The sequence below is a fragment of the Micrasema longulum genome, unplaced genomic scaffold (genome assembly GCF_059751315.1).
Source record: "Micrasema longulum isolate JH-2025_06_02 unplaced genomic scaffold, ASM5975131v1 h1tg002085l, whole genome shotgun sequence".
Lineage (NCBI taxonomy): Eukaryota > Metazoa > Arthropoda > Insecta > Trichoptera > Brachycentridae > Micrasema > Micrasema longulum.
Genome location: NW_028279252.1, coordinates 67,474 through 78,794, shown reverse-complemented (window position 1 = coordinate 78,794; position 11,321 = coordinate 67,474). Strand labels below are relative to the sequence as shown.

General features: G+C 34.9%; 1 protein-coding gene across 1 annotated transcript; it reads right to left on the bottom strand.

Annotated features, from left to right (window-relative positions):
- Window positions 1–3,234: 3,234 nt before the first annotated feature.
- Window positions 3,235–10,728, bottom strand: Prosbeta7 (proteasome subunit beta type-4). The gene is made up of 5 exons (XM_088239172.1): window positions 10,484–10,728; window positions 8,129–8,335; window positions 6,153–6,288; window positions 5,154–5,302; window positions 3,235–3,487 (listed from the first exon to the last, which is right to left on the bottom strand). The coding sequence occupies exons 1-5, from the start codon at window positions 10,627–10,629 to the stop codon at window positions 3,325–3,327; spliced, it is 801 nt and encodes a 266-aa protein (XP_088095298.1). The 5' UTR covers window positions 10,630–10,728; the 3' UTR covers window positions 3,235–3,324.
- Between the last annotated feature and the right edge of the window lie 593 nt (window positions 10,729–11,321).

Here is an 11,321-nt window from a genome sequence, read left to right as displayed (position 1 = left end):
TCCGGGCCATTCGTCATCTTCAACGTCTTCATGGCCATCTTGGAAACGCTTAGACCACTCGTAAACTCTTGTTTTAGTCATAGCAGACTAACCATAGGCCTTTTTTAACATTTCACACACTTTGTTATACTTTATTTAATTTTTTACACAAAATTTGATACAAATGCTTTGATCCATTTTTTTAACAAACGAAAATCGCCGAGTTCATTAAAATACACCTAACCTTAGCGGCTGCCGCAGACAAAGTAACAATGAATACAACTGAATTTTTTTGCATACTTCAGGGGTATGAATATCAACATAATGAAAAAAAAATGACAATTGGTCTCTCCAAACCCGCAAAATTTAAAAATTCTCGATATTTTCTGAACACACTTCATATATTTAGGGTGTTGCACTTAACTAGGCTGAAACTGACTGACTTTACCACTCCAGAACGTTGCACTAGATTTCTCATCAATAAACTAGTGAAAACAACAATATATTCGAGAGTTGCAGACAATGAACACCATTCACAAACTCTGTAGTACGCAGGGTTATCGATTTGACGTTCACTTCAAGTTTTTACAAGTTATCGAGCAAACGCCGCAACTTCGTACTAATTGGTTAGTTTTAGGTTCACTTTTTGTCTATAGAATGAGCAGTAAGGGCTACGTTCAATACAATATTGTATGAGATCTCAAAACTGACCACTTTTACCATTTGCGTGCAAAAGTTAGACCTCCGCTCACCTCATATCTCAATGTTGTCTTAGAAAGAATTTGCAATACAAACATAGAATTGAAAAAAGTATTCACCCAATGTCTTTTTATAACACTATTAATTGAATCTGTGATTCAAAACCTTTATACTATTTTATATTTACACATGACTCATCTTGCATCAAAGTTCTTGGGATATGTTATTTGAATTTAGAAAAAATTGGGAGCTTTATAATTCAAAATTAAACACAGGTTTTAAGTCATAGTAATATGGATGTTTTTTGGATTGTTTACATAGTTGCAAATTCTTGAAAATTAAATTTAATATGTGAACAATTACATGTAGTAACTTGACATTCAATCAGATTTGAGTATAAGGCTGGCTTCCACATAGGCATAAATGCCTGTTCGAGGGAACCTGTACACAATCATATGTAAATTTATGATTAAAACAATATATTCAAACCTTAAGGCGAAACAACTGTCAGATATTTTTGAAAATAAATTAAATTCGTAAACACAAATCAGTGTTTGCTTTAATATTAAGTTGCTTAGATGGATTTCTAGAAAATAAATTCCAACTCAATAAATAAGTACTTTTATATTTGAGTCCTATATAATATGGCAATAATATATGTAGATATTTTTGTATGTGTTGCCATCAGCGAGAGACTTTTATTATAATTTGTCAAGATGACTTGTGTATTTTTATAAATAATTCTTTTATCACATACTGTGTGAAAAATCTTTTTATTTTACAAAGCTTATTCTATAAATATGTTCAATTTAAAATATCTAACCTGTTTATATTTGTGTTTGATTCCAAAATGGTGAATTCAATTTCAAAGTAACCTAATGAGACAATTTTTTTACCTAATAAAAAAGCAGGGCGCACAGGAACTAGAGTTTGGGGCCCATATAAAAAATTGTGTATTATTTTAGCAGAAAATATTTTACATTAATTTCATAATCGTGATTGAAAGTTAATGAACTTTTATTTCACTGACCGCAGATGAGATGTAAGATATTGACATAGTTGTATACCATTTTACGAGTACAGTTGTCATGATCCGTCATTTTAATTTTTATATTTTGACACATCTGACTAGCAGTACTTTTTTTTATTGATTTTTAATATGATTATTAAAAACAGATTTAATTGTAATAGTCTACTAGAATTTGATCACATTTTTATAGAAAAAAGTGTTTAATTTGAACAAGCATATTATTGACACAACAAGCCGCCATTTTAACTTCAGTATGGCCAGACATAAAAAATACTCAATATTTTGGTAAGATAAAGAAAGTAATAATGGACACAATATGCAAAGAGTGCATTAAAAATTATATAAATTTCAATTTCTAATGGGCCCATTCCTCTTATAAAAACTCCTTTTAAATTGTAAATCAAATTGTGTCAAATTAATAATCGTTGATCAAGTACTTTTTCTACTTGTCTGTTGAATTTAGTTTCATATAAATATTATATTATTTTTTTGTGTATTAATTTCTTAGCTGTCGTTGTATGAGTCAGTTAAGAACTCTTTATGAAGACCCCCAAACAAAATGGTGTCTATTACTAGTCTTAATAATTAATAATTATGTTTAATCTTCTTAATTTGTTTGAATAACATTCTTCGCTATAATATTGCTTCTATTAACTCAAGCAATATTAGGATTAAGTTTTAATGTACTTTTAAGTAATAAAGCATTGTTAACAATTCTTCATGTGTTTTATTTTTTAAGACACATACGATTCCAAAATAGCAGCTTGCCCACCACATACCACACTCCGCATTTAAAGAGCTATGCCTCCATGGCGATGCCCACATACGAGAATTGCTCATTTCTGAACGAGAAAAGCTGCCCGAAGGAGCTCTCTGTAACCTGGCAACCTTGCCATATTTATGCTGAAAGAAATTTATACAGAAGTACAGAATGGGCCATACCATAAACTGAACCGAAAGATTAAGGAATGGGAGCAAACATGAGTGGTATAACTGTGTATTGTCTTCTGTATGCGGATGATGCCGTGCTTCTTGCTAGCAGCAAAGGAGACCTGCAATTCTTGGTAACAAAAGTCTACGATGTATGCTAGAAAAGCCATTTGCTTTTTAATGTTGATAAATCAAAAGTGATGGTTTTTGAAAGGGATGAAAATATAACTAAATGTGAGATCAGTGTGAACGGAGATATTCTGAATCAGGTAAAATAATTTGTGTATCTGGGAAGTATGTTTACTAGGGATGGAAAGGAGGGTGAGTGCCGGGAACAGGGTGAACGGTGTACTGAAATCTACTTTGGCAAACAAATGTTTATCGCAGGAGGCTGTACTAGCAGTTCACAATGGAGTTCTTGTGCCAACTCTAATGTATGGGAGCGAAGTATGGAATTGGAAAAATGATGGATGAGAGTAGGTTAAATGATGTCGAAATGCGATCTCTCGGGCGAATGTGTGGTAAAACTATGTATTATAGGTACACAAACGTCAAGATCCGTGAACCATGAAAAAAACAGAAATGAAACATTTGAGTAATTACAAAAGATTTATTATATAACTTTCACACTTTTGAAATTATACCATAAAAAAGCAGAAAATACAAAGTAAAATAAAAAATATAGTCTAATTATATCCAGTGATCATGTGCGCCAAGCCCCACTCGTGATTGAGCTGAAGGGGGCCCTCCACAGAGCAGCCATCCGCACTAACAATGCCCAGCTGGTACTTGGGGAAGGAGCGAGCGTCCCGGTAGAAGAGGACTTCCAGGCACTTTGTCACCAGCTCCCTGCGGAAGAAAGATTAACAGATGAAAGAAAGTTTACTATTGAAATCCATTTCAACAGAGAGGGAAAACATTATTGAGAAGGGAATATGGACATCTAGCATTTACAGGGCTTACGACCTGTCGTTGGCTGGTTTAAGTGACCACTTTACACACTGTGTAACATTCACCATTCTGCCCATGTTTGAACATCCACATTTCCTCAACTCTTCCATCTGTTGAGTTTTGTGAAGTAAAGGAGCTGAAACCTTTATTATGTGGGTGAGATTCATCCGGCTGAACCAAATCACCAACTAGGCAATGCCTGAAAACAATATTCTCTTCCCTGTTCATCGATCAGCATGGAATAAACTATGGCCTAAATTCTCCAATGACCCGCCTTTGTCGTATTGTTAACTCAAGACAAGATCTGGACTTTATTGGTTTAAGTTTACAACGATTTAAACGAGCACTAAATAGAGTCCAGATCTTGTCTCGATGTCCCTTATGTTTGTCAATGCTTCTTTCTTTTTTTTTTTTTAATGTTTTAAACTATTCTTTTATTGTAATATTTAAACCTTATAAATTGTATACATGGACAATGTCCGTTAATAAATAAATAAATAAACAATGTTTTCCCTCTCTGTTGAAATGGATTTAAATAGGATTAGGGAGGAAATCCAGCCAGTCTGCAAGCATTTGGACATACTCAAACATTGTCGAAAGTTTACTAAACTATGTTTTGAGTGTGTGCAAATGCTTGTAGACTGGGTTTTATTTACCCCCTAGGGAGTTTATGGATGAACTCGTACAAGCATTACTACTACCCATTCTAGATTACGCTGATGTTTCCACGACTGATTTAAGCTGTGAGCAACTCGATAAACTTTAATGACTTCAGAATACATGCATAAGGTATATTTTTGGTCTTAGGAACTTAAAACCCACTTGTTCTCTAAATCATATGAATAAATTCGTAGCACGTGACAACAAAATAAATTATTTTAATTAAATTACAAATTTAAAAGCTTCAATTAAATTAACTTAACAATAGAATCACCATGTAAAGCGCCCTTGAGGTATTTTATTACGAAAATGGCGCTATATAAGTTATCCATAATAAATAAATGACCAAACTCACTCAAAATTAGACAGCGGAGAGACTATCACTCCCTCTCACTTCTATTTACTGTACTTATACAAGATGGCGCAAAAGTTGTCACTAGATGTTCTTTGGCTGTAACTTTTTAAATGAATCAAAAATTTTGGTTCTGCCTTTGGATTGTGTTTCGTTACCGCCAGAATTGATGATCATATGGGCCCGATTTATGGCATTTGCATCGCTTTTTCCAGATCATCCGGAGATAGGCTCTTGCATTCTTGACGAATATTCTCTTCGGGGGCTTCAAGAGTCCGAGGCTTGTTGACATAGACTTGCGATTTCGAGAAACCCCACAAAACAATGTCTGAAATGGTTAAATCACCAGAATGAGGCGACCCGGAAATGCAGCCCTCGGAATATTGGTTGTGATTCGTGCAGTATGCGCCATAGCTCCATCCTGCCAGTACCACTTGTTTTCTAATCTCAGTTCATCCAATTAAAGAAGGAGAAAGTCGTTGAGCATGGCTCTGTAGCACTCCTGCAGAATTTGCTTTATGGCACATCGGACAAATAGTCTGGGGTACTCACTTGGCCTTGGCTACGTCCATCTTCTTGCCGTGCTCCGTGTACTCTCGCAGGAGGGGCTTGGAGAGCTGAGCGGCGATCCCCGTAGCGATGCAGTCGTCCTCGTAGGCCGTGCCCAACATATCCACAGCGCCTAAGAATGGCTTGCCGTCCTATTTAAGCAAAACAGAAAACAATATTACACAATATTCCGAGTGTGTCCTAATGTTTGCAGACTGATACTGGGATTTAATTCAGGTTTTATGTAAATAGAACGAAATCTCCACAGACATACGAACTACCTAGTGAGACGTGTTTTGGTGACATGAGTGAATTTCAAGATTATTGCGTTATTCTTATTGGAAAATGGTGGATGACCGCTCACGCCTTGCAGCTTGTTAGTGAGTTTCTGACAAAAAAAAATAGACCGCATTAATGCCCCAGACACTGTATTTATTTCACATAAAACTTCTGTTGTTTTTTTCATTTCTATATGAACACCTCACTGGGCATAACCCGAGTCGAGGCATTCATTTAAATTATTTTTATATTATATTCTAGTTACAGTAGTTGGTATCTGTAATAATATATGCACACACATAAATGCATGCAAACAAAGATCTACATATAACACCGAATATGCTACTAAAAATATACAAATCCTATAACAGACCTACTCTCAAATACGGTTTCCAGATATGGAATCCCTATTTTGTTAATTGTTATCTTCTATTTGTCATCTTAGACATGTTATATTTTTTTTTTACTTTTTTGCAGTTTTAAAAAAAAAAAAATTACTTTTGACTAATTTGTTCAGTTTTAATTATTCAGTTGAATTGTTCACTGCTGTGATTATTTCTGTAAAACTTTTTATTGTAAAAGGTTCTTTGAACCGCTGATATATAAATAAATAATTGTGTTCGGAATACCAGCCCAGGTGGTGTTTGTTGCTTACGCGGATTAACGTACCCCGATTACGGTAAAATAAAGACGACAAGAGAGGAAAGGGATAGACGTTCATACCTGCATTCCTGCGATGACATAACTGTTCCAAAGGGGATCGAACTTGCTTCTTCGATTGTACAGAACCCTGGTCAGCCAGCAGTGCATGGAGCGGGGCTTCAAGAGCATCTCATCATCGAGACACTGCTCGTCGATACTGCAAAAAATTCAGAAAATTTGGTAACTAAATTAATTTGATCCCAGGAATACTTTCCTTTTTTTTTATTAATAAATTTCATAAAAAGTACATGTTTTTGTAAAATTCTGAACATATCTACTTTTACACATCTAGTAAATGTTATCACTGTACTACTACTACTACTACTACCATCACGACATTTCTCCCGTAGGGGTAGGCAGAGATAATGGACCGCCACACACGTCTATACTGGCATACATTCCTAGCTTCTTCCACATTCATACATCTTGTCATACATGCCCTTCGGTTCTGTCTGCTTTTGACATGACCAGACTTAAGATTTTGGTTTATCTGATCACTCCACGCCTTCCTTGGTCGTCCTCGTCTCACGTTGCCGTACATTTTTGCCATATATACTTTTTTTACCACTCTTTCATCGTCCATTTGTTCTACGTGACCAAACTATCTCAGAGACCCTTCTTAATCTTATCAATTATACTTGACTCAGATTTACACTCTCTCCTGATTTCATCATTCGTAACTCTGTCATACATAGATTTCCCACACATTCGTCTAAGAGATCACATTTCAACCGCGCTCCCTCGGCTTTCATTTTTCCTCTGCCAGTTCCATGTTTCACTTCCATACATGAGTGTTGGGACTAAAACTCCTTGTGCTTGGAGAGTGACTTACACTGTTTTAGTTGTTTATTTATAGGAGTTTATATACGAGTACATGAAAAAGAAAAATAAAAACATGGGATATATAAAGAAAAAACATAAAACAATAATACATTCATACTAATTAAAATTTTATCGGGAATCTTTTGAATAGGGATTTCTCTTGAATCGGATTATGGTCCTGTGGCTAGTGTCTCGGACTCACGGATCAAAGGTCCGTGGTTCGAATCCTACTCTCCTCCAACTTCTAATAGTTCCCATTTTCTAATAGTGAGTTATTTACAACTCGTTAAAAATGGCCCTAAAAATGAAACATTTCGGCGAATCGTAAGAACGCAAATATTTTTCTATTTAAAAAATTATACTTTAACCTTGTAACAAATATTATAAAAGTTTAAAATGTTGTATGCAATTTTCCAGTCCTGAAGATGCCTTCTTAGGCGAAAGCGCTTGTTGGTCAAAATTGAATAAAAGTGAAACTAAACCAAAAAGTTTTATTAATAATTTTATTTGTAATTTTATCGAAATCATTAACTATGGAATTTTATCAATTTATAAGGTTTAAATATTACAATAAAAGAATAGTTAAAACATTTTTAAAAAAGAAAAGAAGCATTGACAAACATAAGGGACATCGAGACAAGATCTGGACTATTTATTTAGTGCTCGTTTAAATCGTTGTAAACTATTGAAGCTAGATTACTAATCCTCTTGCAGCTACAAAGTGCATGGACGAGTGAAATTCTGGCAACTTAAAATTATCAATCAATTTACAAAAACAAACATTGAGCATAATAGTAAATTTGTAAAGTGTTCGTGCTAAAAACTAAACAATAAAAAACTAAACAGATAAAGCACTTATGCACTATGAATAACATAACAGATAAAAATATACGAAGGGTAGCTTTCGTAGATTTTGGGTAGTCACTAGTCACTGTCGCACGAGTGCAAACACATGTTGTTTGCTAAATTCCTAGAAGATGGTCCGGTCGATGTGTAGTTTCCGGAGGGGGAAAAGAAGCCTTTTGTTCCAACGACTTTGTATCCATTTTAGTCTGTATTATTTTGTTTTATAATGAGTATGAAATTCCCGCTCAATTTTATTTATTTTTTACATTATTATTAGACAAACGTGTGTATAAGAGTGGTTTGAGGATCGACAATTGACAAACACTCACATCTTTCTCTCCATGATGTCCTTCATGTACTGGAAGTCGGCGTAGTCTCCTCCCGCAGCCACCAGCAGGTTCTTGTTGAGGGGGAGCACGCGAGGGCAGTCGCGGAAGCGCGCCAGGGAACCGTACGACCCGAGCATGTCCGCTCCGATGACCACTCCGCCGTCGTACTTTACGGCAATCACCGACGAAGCCGTCGTGATGGGAGCTCTAGAAAGATAAGAATTTGTTGGTCTTATTTTACATAATTACATATTTAGATATTTTTTCCACAATTAAAATATTGTAATGTAGAACAATCCTTAATGTCCACTCTGCTAGAAATCAAACACAGGACATCAAGATTGGTTAGCCTATGCATTACAAATACATAAATTTATCAAGTTAGTTCAAAAAGATTATAAAATTTAACAAACACATATAATTTAGACAGCATACATAAGTTTTACGACCACTATATTTATTTATTCACACTCTTTATCAAAATACAATTCCATGTTCACTTTGCCCAGCTAACAAGGGTACATACCCCGTCCCAAGCTAGGCATTTACATTTTAATATATTATAATAGTTAACAAATTAATATAGAGCACAGACAAACAAAATATAAACTTATTCGGATACACATTTTGATTCATATACATACAGACATACACATATATACACATATATATAAATATACACATATATACACATGTACATACACCCATGCGCATACACATACATACATTCATAAAAACATAGACAATTTATTTATGCGAAACTTCATGGTTGTCATCTATAAATATTTTTTTTTTTTAATTATTCCTTATTTTTTATATTTTATTTTTGACATCCAGTAAGGTTCTCCAATCCGTGGCATGCATCAACTTTTCTGACTCCCTACGACCAATGTCATGAAAGAGCGAGGTCAACACCTTCCGTAACTTGACAATACTCCCGTCTTTCCACGATTCTGGCATAAGGTTATGGACCTTTTTGCCTACGTTATAGTGTTGTCTCGATGCCAGAACAGTGTTCACCCCTTCACTTAGTATCAGATCCCTATTAGAGTATCTTGTATTATGGTTGTGGTTGACGCTTGGGTAAATGTCTCTCTTTATGTGTGTAACCACTACCGTTCTCAATATATACTGTTGAATAATATTCAGTACTCTGAATTCTTTGAAGAGCAAGTCACTTGGATAACGAAATGTTTTTTTTTAAAGGTTATATGGCATTGTTTATTGATGACCGATCGGAACAACATTTTCAGCCAAAACCAAATTTCGCTTTCTGCTCTGGTTTCGGTCGAAACCGAAACTTATTTAAATAAGTCAAAAGTCACTTCAAAAAGCCCAAAATAAAGTGTGTTTATTGTTAAACCTTAAGGTGGGTACAGACCGGCGTTACGCGACGTAATGTAACGTTTGCAACGAGCATGTACGTAATGCCGTTTGCTTTAAAAACTAGGCGGCATGCTCGTTGCTCTCCCGTGCTCCAGATTTGTTGCCACTCGCAGTCAAGAGTCGTGAAGACTCGCAGCGGCGTACTGACTGGTTCACCAAAAAACCGTTAATCATAAGAATGCAAATATTTCTATTTTTTTTTAAATAACAAAAATAAATAAATTTTAAATATTTTTATTAGCAACAAAACGATTTGTAAGTAAAAAAAATTTCATTGCTTTTTGTAAAAACTTAAGACAGCCTTTGTAGATTGAATGTGATACTCCTTAACGAGCCAATGACAGGTCATAAGCTCAGAAGATGCCTACACGTCCATATTACGTTCTCAAAGGATTTCTGGGTCAGTTAATATAAAATGAAGTATAAATAGAAACAATTGAACGTAGTTATGCAGAAAGCAGCCAGTCCACAATTTTGAAAATGAGATATTGATGTTATCGGGTGCAGTAAGGTCAATTCTTTGTTCTGCTAAAAACAGCCAGACCGCTTTCATACAAAAACTTGTTTTAATCACCTTCTGAAAATGGTATTTCTCAATTTGCAGAAAACACCCACAGTACTAGAAAATCTTAACGAATTAAAAAAAAAAACTAATATATTCCTTGTTTATCATTTGTTAATGTCAAAAACATTTCAAATGTTGTGGAGATTTGTTTATTCACTCTTTTCACAGAGGTGCTATTATCTCAGTTTCACTTTTCTATGGCTGGCTGCTTTCTGCATAACTACGTTCAATTGCAAAACAAATATTTTTCTTGAGCTGCCGAAAATGGCTGAGCATCGATGGTTGACGTATGACTGGCAGATTTTAGGTTATGTTTTGGATTTCAAAATTCATCTCAGTCTATCGTTATACATTAAGTATTATTCGTAATTTAATTGACGGGTTGTATGTTGTGTTAAACTTACTGTGAACGTTTAGCGTAGTCTTGAACGCCGGAAAAGTTTTTCATGTCACCGCTATTTGTAATTCCACCGGGAAAATTGTATGTCGCACCAGGAGAAGGTCCATTGTGCCAAAATGGAGGAGCAGAAAATCCTGAAGTAAATGCCATTGTAAATTTTAACGATATCCTTTATAAATTATGTTACTACACTTGAACAATTAAACATATAAATTGCCCTAACGAGATGACAACTGAAAATTGAAAATCACAGAAATTGTTGGAAACGATTGCTCTATTTCTATCTCTGCTTATTATTCGCTTTTGTCAATGGTAAATGCTGCCATAACAGAAAATACAAAAGCTTCGTTATTTTTTTACATTCTCCACTGTTATTGGGGAAAAAATACCTTTTTGCGCAATTAATTATTCCAATAAAATTTACGTTGTTTTGATTGAATTAATTATTTTTTAATCTCTTTTCATCATTCCCTTTTGCACATCCAGTGGTCCATAGGGCACTCCATTGGTAAACCAAATGCTGCGTATTTCGATCATCAGTTACATGAAGGCAAGGTGATTAATCCTATGCCTCAGGTATCAGTCCCAGAACAATGAAATGTTGCAGTTTAAACAACCTTCAAAATCAGATGTCCACCCTGCCAGGAATCGAACCCAGGGCCTCAAGAATAATAGGGGAACGCATCGCGACTACTACACAATGAGGTGAACTTATATATCTACTCAATTTTATTATTTATGATTTTTATCTGAGAGCAAGCATCGAGTTGAAAACACTCGTCACGGGTCCTGATTAAATTTCCAAACAAAACTGTATTCTTCAACCTCTTGGACACCACACA

What these genes read in the sequence shown, in the direction of transcription:
- Prosbeta7 (XM_088239172.1), bottom strand. Translation starts at nt 10,629, where the DNA reads ATGGCATTTACTTCAGGATTTTCTGCTCCTCCATTTTGGCACAATGGA. An exon ending in ATGTCATCGCAGGAATGCAG is followed by an intron (nt 5,303 to 6,152) that starts GTATGAACGTCT and finishes TTGCTTAAATAG; the next exon opens with GACGGCAAGCCATTCTTAGG. An exon ending in ATGGACGTAGCCAAGGCCAA is followed by an intron (nt 3,488 to 5,153) that starts GTGAGTACCCCA and finishes TTTCTTCCGCAG; the next exon opens with GGAGCTGGTGACAAAGTGCC.